Source organism: Trachurus japonicus, chromosome 1, assembly GCF_045865225.1.
Source record: "Trachurus japonicus isolate A0001 chromosome 1, Traja_1.0".
Taxonomy (NCBI): Eukaryota; Metazoa; Chordata; class Actinopteri; order Carangiformes; family Carangidae; genus Trachurus; species Trachurus japonicus.
In genome coordinates this window covers 2,161,161-2,174,852 of record NC_140907.1, presented here as the reverse complement: position 1 = coordinate 2,174,852, position 13,692 = coordinate 2,161,161, and the positions used below count along the sequence as shown (strand labels likewise).

Here is a 13,692-nt window from a genome sequence, read left to right as displayed (position 1 = left end):
TGAGTCGGGCCGGGACAGGAGGCCTGCAGCCGGGGCCTTCAGACCAAATCATTTCCAATCCCATTCAGGCTCAACGGAGGGCGTGGCAGAAGTGGCGTATGGTAATGAAATAAATGAATCAAACAAAAGGTGAAATTTTGAAGAGAGGGACCGCGAGGAGCTGGGCCCCGTGCAGGAGGAGAGGTGTGTGTCTCTCTCTCTGTTATGTGTGTTATGTGTGTGTGTGTGTGTGTGCAGCAGAGAGCGAGCGGGGCCTGCAGAGACCCTGAGGATCCCTGTGTGCCCCGTGAATGAGGCGACAAAATAATATCACGTGATCCAAAATGGGCAGTCCTCTGACGGAGCTGAAAAAAGCCATTTTCTGGCGCTGCTGCAAATTCTGTCCAAGTCCAAAATAATTTACCTGGATCGTGGCTGTGGGGAGGAGAAAAGGGGCAACTTTGATGTCTAAAACAGGTAGGGGACGATGCGGTCGCGGACTCGCTGTTTCGCCGGGGCACGTCGCGCCGCCGTTTGCCGAGGCCGCACACAAAGTGAACGGTGTCACATTTTGAGTCTCTCTTGTTCGCCTCCTCCTGATACAGCCCTGTCAGTGAATTTAAGATGGCTGCTTTGTGTACTAGTGTGATTTTTCTGTGGGTTTCCTCGGTTGCCCCCCTCTCCCCTCCCCCGCCTTCGGTGCTCGGTGCTTCCCGCTGGATGTGCTCGGTTTGCGGCGGCGGAGGGTCGGGTCGGGACGTGCGGAGCTCCGGGGGGAAATGGAAACGCTCTTTGTTGCTCCGCTTTGGCCACCGAGGAGCAGAAGCTTGATGCACTAAGATGAGGCCACACAGGGGCGATTCAATAAGTCCACTGTTGTTGTACCAGCACGTACGGGGGGCTGCTGCGTTTCTAGCCGCACCGAGCACCTTATTTCCTCGCTACGACGCTGACATTCGAGTAGTTTCCACCGGCCACCGGCTCTCTTTGTTGTGGTTTCACTACCTGCTGCTGTCCCAAGGACGAGCTGTAGACATTGTCTGAGGAGCAGCTCATTGAACCCGACACGGGAGAGAGAGAGAGAAGTCCTAAGTCTCAGCAAAAAGCCTCGTAGGCTACAACACTACCTGGGCTTCACTGTGCATCAACATCAACAAGCTCTCATGTTGTCTGTCTGTGTGCTTTCCTCTGCAGATCTGCCCAGATGGATAAAATGCAGCCCAACCGGATTAAAATCACAGACCTGAACCCACACCTCACATGCCCACTGTGCGCTGGTTACTTAATTGATGCTACAACCATTGTAGAGTGCCTGCACTCCTGTAAGTTCCTCACATCATCACATTACAGCCACACTGTCTCTGTGTCACTCTTAGGATTGATTTTTACACCGCCGCTGTGAACATGGAGCAGATGTATGCATGTTGTAGCACCAAACACCACAGTATGATGCCAGCTATGCACTGCGACCACCTTTTAAATGTTCATTTGAGGAATCAAGTCTATAGGAAGAAGTGTGTGTGTGAAACAGCAGGTTGGATTGTGTGTTTCTTGTTTGTTGTTTATTAAGATCCTCCATTAGCTTCTGCATAGCATCTGCTATTCTTCCTGGGGTCCAAACTGATCACATGGTGACAATAAAATAAAACATATACACTAGAGAAACACGCGCTCACATGAAACCAACCATGCATGCATGTCTCAATATTTGTCCTGTTCAAAGGGTTTTCTTGGGAGTTGTTGTCATGATGCTGTGTAAAGCCCTTTGGGACAAACTGTTTGTAAAAATGGATTATACACATACAATTTCCTTGCCTTGCCTTTTTAAAAGAACAATAACTAACAAAATAACTGGCAAAATATAAAATATATGTAATATTCAAAGGCATCCAGTCGGTCTCTCAACGATAAGGTCGTTGTGTATCATGTTAACACACACTGTTCATGTCCATGAGTCCAGTCCTTGTAGCATCTGTCTGTGTCCTCTCTCCTGGTCTAGTTTGTAAAACCTGCATCGTTGCCTTCCTGGAGACAAATAAGTTCTGTCCTCGATGTGATGTCCAGGTCCACAAGACGTGTCCACAGCTCAGCATCAGGTATGTTTAAGACATGTCAGACTTCTTAAAAAAGAATGAATACCGAGTGCTATCATCTCCAATGATGTTTCTCTTTCTTTAATTTTCAAGAGCGGACAAAACTCTACAAGATATCGTTTATAAGCTTGTTCCAGGGTTATTCAAAGGTAAGACTGGTCGCCCTGAAGTCGGCTCTCAGTCCTAGTCTTTGTCGCAGGTTTTTCATGGAAGGCGTGTTTTTGTTTTTGTGGAACTAGATGAGATGAAACGGAGGCGGGACTTCTACGCAGAGAACCGTGTGCTCGAACCCGGGGAAGTGGTGGAGACGTTTAACATAGCAGAGGATGAAATCATCAGTCTGTCCATACAGTTCTACGAGAGGAATAAGTGAGTCGCTCATTCCCCATCTTTCCAAAACATCTCCGCTGAGACACGAGTAAGAAAAGTGAGAGGAAACAGTCTGGGCTGGATCAAGTAAAAGACTGAGCAGATTTCTGTTAGTATGAATGTAGTCAGTTAGTATGTATGTGCACGACTCAGGCTTTAACAGAAAGGCTACACTCACACCTGCACCTCATCTGCTAGAACACTGTTTTCTGTTTGTGTGGAAATGATTGGTCATTGTTTTTTTAACACCTTGTGTTCTGTTTATGTTTTCCCTGCAGAAACAACGAGAGGCAGCGCTCAGAGATGGAAGGAGACAAGGTAAGATTAGATGTCATTATATAAATCAAAGCTGTGTAAAGCAGCATTAAATACAAACCAGGTTTTCTGGTCCTCACCCTCTCCACCTCTGTCTTTGTTCTCAGTCCAATGGGAAACGCTTCCTGCAGTGCCCAGCAGCCATGTCCGTCATGCACTTAGCGAAGTTCCTCCGGAGCAAGATGGATATCCCCAACAACTACCGGGTAATTGGACGCAGCACACCCAACGACTCTGTGTCCGTATTGATTCTGTAGCAAACTGCAGGGTTCAGGCACAATGGTATAAAACGTATCATGTAAAATGATTTCTAACTTCACCACCACACAGAGATGGGTCATATTGGACTGCTTATAGATGTAAAGCTCACCATCTGATATGAGTTTTCAGTGCTGCATGACGACTGACTGAGGCTCAGAGGGAGACTGCTTCAAGATGATTGAATATTAAGTTGCATGTTTGAATAGATAAAGGGCATGTATATAGTATACAGTGCCTTGTAAAAGTCTTCATAGCCCTTGAACTCTTCCACATTTTGTCACGTTACAACAACTAACTTAAATGTTTTTATTGGGATTCTATGTGATAGACCAACACAAAGTAGTGCATAGCTGAAGTGGAAGGAAAATGATACATGGTGTTCAAGATTTTTTACAAATCAAAGACCAAAATTTAAAGGTATAATGTGTAGGAATTCCCCCCATCTAGCGGTGCGGTTGCATATCGGAACGTATTCTTCATGTTGCATTCACGTGAAATCGGGCAGACGTCAGACAGACAACAGACGCTGCATGTAACAGGATAAACAAGCGTCTATGTAAACAAGTGGTCCGCCAGCACGAGGCAAAACAATACAGGCGTGACAATATGTTGTCATGGTGATGTCGTATTGTTTACCTGACCCACGTTTTACCGTCTTTCTCTCGTCGAGTAAAATTACATCTGGTTGGTTTGCCGACGGCCGTCTGCCTGACTGCACCTGAATGCACCATCAGTGCCTCCGTCCTTCCTCACACTACACAGTGGTGACAGTATTAACAGGCGTTTCTCCCCGAGCCGACAGCTCCGCTGAGTTTCCGTGGTTACATACGGTCACGCTGCCACTGAACGTAAAAAATGGCGATGCAACATGGCGGCCTCGGTTCGGTGCATCGCCCACTTATGTATTTGTAACGACTTGTAAGAACTCATTCTAAGGAACGAAAAAGCTTTCATTTGTATGTGGGTGTGATTCGACTTCAGTGAAATGCGTATTATGAAAGCAATATTTGATTTTTGCTAATAAAAAGCCAAATAAGTTACAGACTGGGGCTTTAACGTTTGGGGGAAAACCTTACACTGCACATGAACCTGAACACATCATCCCCACGGTGACACATGGTGGTGGCAGCATCATGCTGTGGGGAGGCTTTTCTTCAGCAGGGACAGGGAAGCTGCTCAGAGTTGATAGGAAGATGGATGGAGATAAACACAGGACAGTCCTGGAGGAAAAGCTGTTAAGAGGCAGAAAAAGGTGGAAGTTCACCTTCCAGCAGGACGACCACCCTAAACACACAGCCAGAGCTACAATAGAACGGTTTACACTAGAGTACATCCATGTCTTTGAATGTCCCAGTCAAAGACCTAAATCATACTGGGAATCTGTGGTGGAGCTGTTTTGCAAAGAAGAACAGGCAAAAGCTGCAGCTGTAGATGTGCAAAGCTGGAAGAGACAAACCCCAAAAGACTTGCAGCTGTAACTGCAGAGAAAGGTGGTTCAACAAAGTATTGACTCAGGAGGCTAAAAAGTCTTGAACACGATGTATCATTTTCCTTCCACTTCACAATAATGCTCTACTTTAAAATCCCAATAAAACACATTTAAGTTTGTCGTAACGTGACAAAATGTGGAAAAGTTCAAGGGGTATGAAGACTTTTACAAGGCACTGTATGTGATTACTATTTTCTTATCACTAATCACTAAATGATCACTAAACTTCCTGATAGCTCGTGCTGCATGCTTGTGATGTTGGTGGACAGTAGGTAGGAGTGTTCCTTCATTATTCAGTCGGCTACAGTGCCTGCCTTGTGGTCAGTGTGTTATGCATCTGTAGTGGTTACAACTGGATACAGACAAACAGTATAAGCTCATTGTCAATTGATTGAGTTAGATTTAAGTTTGGATATTGTGGATGTGTAGTGGTGGCGGCCCCGCAGCCGTTCAGCCAGCAGCATGCCGACACTCCAGCAAACGTCTTCTGTTCTACAATTAGGAGCTGAATGTTTTTCCCCACTCAGCTGTTAGTAATTATGTAATATGTGAATATGATAGTGAGCCAGCATATACAACACAGAGGCCCCTGGAAGTGGCTCACAGAAATGGAATGCAGCCTTTATTGAGGATATTAGCTGCACCTGTGCTCTCCCTGCTACAACACACCACAGAAAAATTCCTAAAAAATGTTATCATTCATCCTAAACACACATTTTAACATCTAATAAGAGTCTTTCTCATCAGGTTGGGGGAAATTGCTATTTAAAAGCTGACTATCAAATCTGATTATCCAATCAAAACTGATTTTTATTGCTTAAAATGATGAATTACTTATGGGTCACTAGCTTCTTCTCATTTAGTTCAGAATTTGGACAGAAAAAAAAACAACCATTCATGTTGTCTCAGTTGGTCATTTAAAAAAAAGCAAAGCAAAGGGAAAAAAACAAGAATATAGAGTATAGATGTACAGTATTCATGTGCCTCTCTTTATGATAGCAGACATGTGGACATGCCTCAAATTTCAGTAGATAATCAGAACAGAAATATTTTCTAATTTCACCGCCAGCTCCAGTCTGTACATGCATGTATGTATGTAAATCCAGATCTGGTGCCTTTGCCAACATGTTGAACTATCCCTTTAACTGACATTTCCTTACTTGTAAATCCTGCACATTCACCACGCTATGAGATAATAACGGAACATTTTGAGAGTTGTTTTTGAGGTAAATTCATGCAAAACGCTGATGCGCGTTCCCGTCGGAGGGTTAGGGTTAGGGTTAGGTTAGTTTTTCTGCAAGCAGTCTCTGCATTTGCCTCAAAAACAACTCTGTCTGCTAGCGTTCCATTATTATCTTACAGCGCGGGGAATGTACAGCTCACAACTTGTCCACCAGAGAGTTTTGGAGTTGTTGGATTGTGTATTTGATGAGTTTGATGAGGGAAACCAAGAAATTCCACTAGGCTTCGTAGCGTAGCTCTGAGCAGCTCACGGCTCTGCTCCACCATTCTAAAAATAGCTTGCAGCTACAATTAAAGGTAACGCACCTACTGCTATGACTATAGGGATTATGGCAATGGGCCAGTTTGCCAAAATGTTGAACTATCCCTTTAATGTCAGCCTAATGTGTCTGTTAATAGGACAGAAGAAGATCACACAGGAGGGGGCTCACTATCATCTGAACCTGATTTGGTTTTCAACCTCCAACATAAATGTATGATATCAGCTGTACACCTCCAAAGGGTCATAAATAGAGATGCACTGATCCGGCTTCTTCAGTCCCAAAGCTGATGCTGATACCTTGGCTTAGCGTATCGGCCGATACCACTGTTGAATTAATAAACTGTATGTTTTCCATGTGGAGGACAGTGAAGGTATCAGGCTACTTACTTTCCTAACTTTGTGAAACACTGTTGCTCTGTGTGTGTTGTCGACCAGCTTGCTGCGCCTGCTGGCGACACGTGATGTAACGGGCCTCACAAACATAGAATTGAGGTGAACAGGTCGGCGTCATGGATCAGCCCCATTATCCGATATCTGATCTATCTATTTAGTCGATATCTGGGCCGATATCCGATCGGTGCGTCCCTAAAGGACAGTGAGGAAAACCTGATTTGGTTTTTTATTATATCAGCTAAAGGGTCAAAACCATTGTAATGACTGTCCAAAATGGCGAAGATTTGCATGTTTATAACATGTGAGGGTTGTTGACATGTGGTCTTCAGATGTGAAGAAGAGTGGCTTCAGTTTGTCCCCCAGTGCAGCCGTTTGTGTCCTCGATCAGAACCTCAGAGGAGGTGGTGTTGTTTGAGGGAGTGTTTACTGTGAGTGTACAGGTACAGTGATGGTGTCCTGTTTCAGCTTTTCTCACACACAGCTGATAGAAACTCACAAGCAAACGCTGCTGCTAGAATAGAAGCAGACCTCAAGTGAACTGTTCCAGTTTGACACTCATAAATGATAACTGACACTTATAATTCTATATTTAAACAGAGTGTTTCTCACGGTGCATATCACACAGACAGTGATTGCTGTGACAACATTTTGTGTGCTTCTACATTTTCGAGGGGCATTTCATCACATTTTTGTACGCGACATCAGTAGGGGTGTAAGAAAATATCGATACACTGAAATATTGTGATATTTCTTTTCACAATACTGTATTAATATTTAAAAGCACTGTATCATTTTACATTCAGTCATTCAGGTTAGTGGTTCATTTTTGTGTTGCATCTACTGTAATACTCTGGCTCCTGGTTGGCGTCCTCCAATGAAACAATGAGATCTCCAAGGTCTGTGGCTCAGCACATTAGCGTTAGCTAATTCAGCACAGTCAAAAGGGGAAAAATCACTATAAATTGTTTTGCTTATAGTATCAGAATATATCATATCATTGCCCCTGTATCCTGATGCATATCATAATCACCAGATTCTTGCCAATACACACCGCTAGAAGTCAGTCAAGCTTTGTGCCATGTTTCATCTCATAGAAGAGGTACAAACTGTGAAGTGATGAGCTGTTTTCTTCTTGTAACACTACTCTGAACCGCCGTTTCTGTCTGTTCCAGGTGGAGGTGTTGTACGGGGACGAGCCCTTGAAGGACTACTACACACTAATGGATATTGCCTACTTCTACGAGTGGAGACGAGTGAGTCACGCCTTCCACTTTTTAAGCATGATATGTTTTCAGATCAGTACATGCAGTCAGTGATGGGAATAATGGAGTTACTAACAGCGCTACTTTTTTCAGTAACGAGTAAGCAAAAAAGTTACTGTTCCCCCCGTTATAACGCCATCACCGTTACTGACAGTAAAATGCACCGTTACTTGACTCGAGTCACAAAATAATACACCCGTTAAAGGGACATTGTGCTCTGAATTAGCCGTTCATATCATTCATATCTCCATGGAGCGGTAAGCTCGGTGCTGGCTGCCATGTGGTGTCGTGTTTTTACGTTCAGTGGCAGCTTGACGGTAGGAAACCACGGAAACTCAGCGGAGGTGGCGTCTGTGAAAAGTCACCGCGGTAACGCAGTGAGGAGGAATGGAGCGTTACACTGATGCTGCATTCACATGCAGTCGGGCAGACGGCCGTCGGTAACAAACCAGATGTCATTTTAGTCACAGAGTCGAGAGAAAGCCGGTAAAACGTGGGCCAGGTAAACAATACCACATCGCCATGACAACATATTGTCACGTGTATTGTTTTGTCTCGTGCTGACAGACCACTTGTTTACATAGAGGCTTGTTTATGCCGTTACGTGCAGCGGCCATCTGCCCAATTTCACGTGAATGCAGCATGAAAAATACGATTGAGTTGCTTGTGATATACAACCACAACGGTAGATGGGAGTAATTCCTACACAATGTACCTTTTTAAAAGTGTACATTATATACACTTTCAGTCCATAAGCTAGTCAGAAGTTGGTTAGTTCAAGATATAGGAGGTTAGGGGGGCGAGTCCAAGTAATTTGACATATTTGAGCATTTTATTTTAAAAAGTAGTTACTTTTCCTGGTAATTAGTTACCTTTATAATGTAGTAATACAGAAACTAACTCATTTACTTTTTTGGAGGAAGTAACTAGAACTAATTACTATTTAAAAGTAACGTGGCCAGCACTGCATGCAGTAGCAGGTTGTCGTGGGAGTCGGTCATGTGACACGTTGTTCATTAAAGTAGAAACAGCTGTAAAAGCAAATCAGTGAGTGTCAGGAAGGAAATGGAAACACTTCGCATCAGTGGGCTGAAACAAGGAGAATCAACGGTGTGGTCTCTCTCGATGCCGACTGAAACACAGGAACATGCACTGAAATGAACGTTTAGTCTGCTGATTTTTCTTGTAGAATTTTCTGCAGTTTGTTTAGTTTTAGTTTTGTGTGTGATTCCTATTGCTGCTTTAGTGGCAGTTCAAACCCAGTAGTTTGATCTTATCTGATCTCCAGTTTTCTCTGTTGACAAACTGTGACAGCCATCACTGAGGTGATTTAACAGGGACTGAAGCAGCTCCTGCTAATATAAAGCCCTCACTTTGTCACTTTGTCACTGTCCTTTAGTAACATAAACATGCTGCATAATATGGCTGGTGACATACACAGATCAGGCCTGACATTCTGAGCACTGACAGTGACAAGTGAATAACAGTGAAGAACACTCCATCTTGGCATCTGTTAGTGGGTGGGATATATTAGGCAGCAGGTGAACATGTTGTCCTCAAAGTTGATGTGTTAGAAGCAGGTAAAATGTTCAGGGTAAGGATCTGATCCAGTTCTCTGTGGGTCTCTCATGTCTTGTGGGCTGTTCTGGTCCGAGGAAGGAACAGTGGTGCGCAGTTTGTTGAGTATTTGGCAGCAAAGGGGACCAACACAACATTAGGCAGGCGGTCATGATGTTATGGCTGATCGGTGTATGTTGTTAAGAGTCTGCAAATTGTATAACAAGACCAAGTCCGTCTCTCAGTGCTTCTCGTCCCTGCCTGTGTCTCCGTCTGTATCTGTGAAGTGTTTTTATAGATTCATGTCCCCAAAGTTTCTTATTTTAAAACAGACATAGTAGATCCGACAGTGTACTGGTAGCTGACTCAGACAGGAGTAAAGAGAGCGTTTGTTGAGGACTGTTGTCAGTTCGGGATGAATACACATTTGTTCCTGTATAGCAGGGCTGGGCATTGCCACTGATTTCCTGAATCAGTGGCAATGAATTGAATTTCCAGCTCTCAAGGTCCTGATTTGTTGCAATTAGATTTAGTTAGAACAGTTTTAGTTCCTGTACCAGTGGACATGAAGCTGGGTCTCAGTGAACTGATGTTGAAATTGTTCCTCTAACCTGGGATGATATTAAGTGTTCATGTTTACTCTATGAATGGACCCCAAAACAGTTAGAGCAATACACCTATTCATTTAAAGAGGAACTATGCAAGAAAGTCTGGTCACTTCTCCTCTGTGTTGCTAACCCTCCTCCTGGACATGTGTATTTGTTTACAACGGAGCTGGTGAGAAATCAATTCATAATAACAGATAACGTTACATATCATATGTGGTTATACTTTAGATTGAAATACAACACGTGTCTGTCTGTCTGTGGACCAGGTTGTAGTTTCACATTCCTCGGTGTCAGGGAGAAAGTCTAAAGTTGATGTGGAGAGAAGAAATGCTCTGGAGTCCTGGGTGTCTTACACTGAAGATGTTTATTGAGCTTGGCCAAGGAGAACAGAGAGGAGTCATCGATACAATAAACCACAGACCTCAGTTCTTATATGAAACAAAGTGGAGACAGTCTGTGTAGATGGATCCTATTGGCTTACAGCACAAACATCAAGATAAAGCTTTAACACTTCCTAGGTGCTGTGAAGGTACCGATCGTTCCACTCTCTCCTCCGGCTCAGTCTATCCAACTATCAGTACGTTCTGCAGCTGTGTCTAGGGGAATGCTAAATACTGAGATTCAGGAGGCAGCGTGGCCTTGGTACCAGTCTCAGAGGGAGGACAGGGACAGATAACTGTCTTCTAGTCTCTTCTTTCACAAATGGGAGTATGCTTACCCCTGGGGGTACTTGAAGACACTCCAGGGTGTACAGGAGATTAACAATATATAGTATATACAGCTCTGGAAAAAAATTAAGAGACCACTTCAAAATGATCAGTTCCTCTGGTTTTACTATTCATAGGTATATGTTTGAGTAAAATGAACACTATAGTTTCATTCTATAACCTACTGACAACATTTTTGTCATTTAGAGCATTTATTTGCAGAAAATGGAAACAGGTCAAAATAACAAAAATGTTCCAGTGTTTTCAGACCTTGTATAATGCAAAGAAAACAAGTTCATATTCATTTTAAAACAACACAACACTACTTTTTAAACTTAGGAAGAGTTTAGAAATCAAAATTGGTGGAATAATCCCAATTTGTTAATCGCAGCAGTGTTTTTTTTATTTATTTATTTATAATCTTTCTTCCTCATTAAATATGATTTGGTTCAGGTGATCAGTTAAGTAGAGTGAGGTGTGCTTGTGCTGGAGTTCAATAGACACATGAACCTGAGACCAAGTATCTGGCATGGACAAAGAGAAACCCAGGCTTAAGTTAATATACTATGTGTTTTTTTTTTGTGATTTCAGAAAAAGCTGTAAAAAAAAAAAAAAATAACTGTACAGTTTTTTACCAGCTTGTTCATATCTGATATATTCTCATTTTTGCTCGAAGGCACAAAGTTATTTTTATTTTCATTCAGTATTTTCTGGCCCCTTGTGTCTGACTGAGTTTGACACCCCTGCCCCTGACATATGGTTTCGTCTCAGGTTTCCCCTCACACTGGGCAGAGCAAAAGTCTGTCTCTGGATTGTATGAACTGCTATTGAATGATTCAAATGACAATCCAGTTGAATTTACTCACCTCCCTCCCAGCAGTTGGATGGTGTGTGTTTATGTATTTAAGGAGCATGTGGTGTGGCTAATAGTCTTGACAATAATAGAGCTGCATGGCACAAGAGGAATAAGAGGATGTATTAGGTTCTGACTGGGACAAATAATTAAAGGGGACATATCACTTTTTGAAGGCTCTTAACATATATTTGGGTGTTTGTCTTGCCTTCCGGCCCCAAAATGTGAGAATTGACAAAAGAATCTGTAATATTCATAGCCTCGTAAACCAGCCTCTCGCGGAAATGCATTTCATTTCATTTCTCGGGAGAGTCTGGCCTCATTCCCCCTGTAAGCGTTTGGGGTGGGCGGGAGCTGGGCGGGAGTAGTACCGTTGACAGACAACCCCATTCAGCCAATCAGCAAGTTGGTGTAGTGACGGGGCTTCTAGCACCAGTCGGTCCCTGATTTGCCAACGTGCTTTGTCAATCACAGCGGCGACGCTGATTGGCTCGGCCTTCTGAGGGTTTCAGGCCAAGCGCTTACAACGGGGATGAGGCCAAACTCTCCCTTAGAAATGAAATGAATTGCATTTCCGGGAGCGGCTGGTTTACGAGGCTATAATATTCAGGCTTCCTAGGTTGAAATCCATGTGGTTTTTCAGTTGTCTTCCAGTGATATAACTACTTTTCAAATTAGCACAATACCACCCCTACCTGGTACCGGTAAAAGGGGCGGGGCAAGCAGTGGTTCATTTGCATTTAAAGGGACAGGCACTGAAACCAGCCGTTCTGAACAGGGCTGTTTAGAAAGGATGAAAAGAGCTGTGATGTTTGATCCTTGGGTTTTTTTTGACTGAAACATGTCACAGACATGTCTTTAAGACACCTGGGAACTACTTTATTTTTTGGAAAAGGGGCAGAATATGTCTCCTTTAAAAACAGATTAACGTTAAATACACACGTGCCCTCTTTCTGATGCATCACTTCTGTCAGCCGTCCTATAACGCCGTGTGCTCCTCTCTCCGCAGACTGGACCCATCCCCCTGCAGTACCTCGTCAAACCCACCCGGAAGCGCAGGAGGCCGTCCCAGTCAGCCGCCCAGGGCCACTCCGACGGCGTCAACACCAGCCCCACGTCGGAGAGCGACTCCCAGAGCGACAAAGTCCACAGTCCGGCCGCAGCCCAGCCGCCGCCCCGATCCACCACGCAGTCCAGCCCCGCCTCCCACAACCCCTCCCCCTCCGCCATCCAAAGCTCCAACGGTACCGCCGTGCCCAACAACGCTCAGCGACACACGCTGGCCTCCAAACAGGGGGCCAACGCTCGCAAGGTGACTGTCAATGGCACGAGCTCCGGCGGGGGCAAGGAGGAGGCGAGGGGGGGCGATAAAAGCGGATTGCCACCGGCGACCTAACGTGCGTGCGTACGTGGGGCGGCAGGGAGGACAGTGTTTGGAATTGCTCCCTTTCTTTCTTTTCCTCAGAGCGAAAAAAGACGAGCTCGAGTTGTTCTGGACACACCGGGGGCCAGATTACTGTTATCACCTCTCAGCGGGAGAGGTGCAGCCAAATAGACACTTGTATGTATGTGCGTGTGTGTGTGTTTATGTGTGTTAGACTAGAACAGTGCACACATACAAACTGTACAGTATGTATCAAAATGTGAGCATGTGTGCATACATATGTATAAACTTATCTTTTATACAAGATATTGTAATCGTTTTGTATTGTATATGCAGTGGGTCTGTTTCATTTCCATAGCTTTTCCAACATTGATTGGCTTCCATACGACACGAGAGGCACTGCAGCGCACGTCGCTGCCAGAGATGGATGTAAAGAAGAGAAGAAAAAAAAAAAAACGGAGCTAATCCTTGCCTTTGAACATCATGTTAATAACTGCTGTATAAATGTCCAGTAAAACGCAACTGATCATCAGGTAACACACGTACATTACATTAAACTGTCGATGCACTTTGTTAAGGTCAGATCACACAATCCAAACCATGAAGTATTTTCCAACCGGAGAAGCATTTATATTTACTGAATACCAAGCACTACCATGCTTGAAAGCAGATGTCTGTCAGAAGACCGTCTCCTCTCACAGCAGACGAAGAACTCAAAAGGGATTTGAACATTTGGCCATCTATGTCGTAGTTCCATCATTTTCAACATTCCTTTTGTTTCTTTTCAACAAACGGTGATACTTTTTTTTTTTTTTTTTTTTTAAATCAGCCATATGTGCATGTTTTAGGTCAATAAAATGTTTACTTACTAGGTTTTTCTGACCTGACTGTCCTGTTTGATTTCCTGAGAACCATAGC

At 43.9% G+C, this 13,692-nt stretch overlaps 1 protein-coding gene across 2 annotated transcripts; it reads left to right on the top strand.

Moving 5' to 3' along the window:
• Window positions 1-245: 245 nt before the first annotated feature.
• Window positions 246-13,656, top strand: LOC146991100 (polycomb complex protein BMI-1-A-like). 2 transcript variants are annotated; one of them, XM_085774884.1, is made up of 9 exons: window positions 246-456; window positions 1,174-1,301; window positions 1,979-2,075; window positions 2,166-2,221; window positions 2,312-2,441; window positions 2,720-2,759; window positions 2,864-2,962; window positions 7,576-7,656; window positions 12,400-13,656. In XM_085774884.1, exons 2-9 carry the CDS (start codon window positions 1,184-1,186, stop codon window positions 12,784-12,786), a joined length of 1,008 nt encoding a protein of 335 aa, XP_085631010.1. In that variant the 5' UTR covers window positions 246-456; window positions 1,174-1,183; the 3' UTR covers window positions 12,787-13,656. The 2 variants fall into 2 exon arrangements, with proteins under 2 accessions (XP_085631010.1, XP_085631105.1); XM_085774979.1 differs by having other exon boundaries at window positions 305-452; window positions 1,171-1,301.
• The last annotated feature ends 36 nt before the right edge of the window (window positions 13,657-13,692 follow it).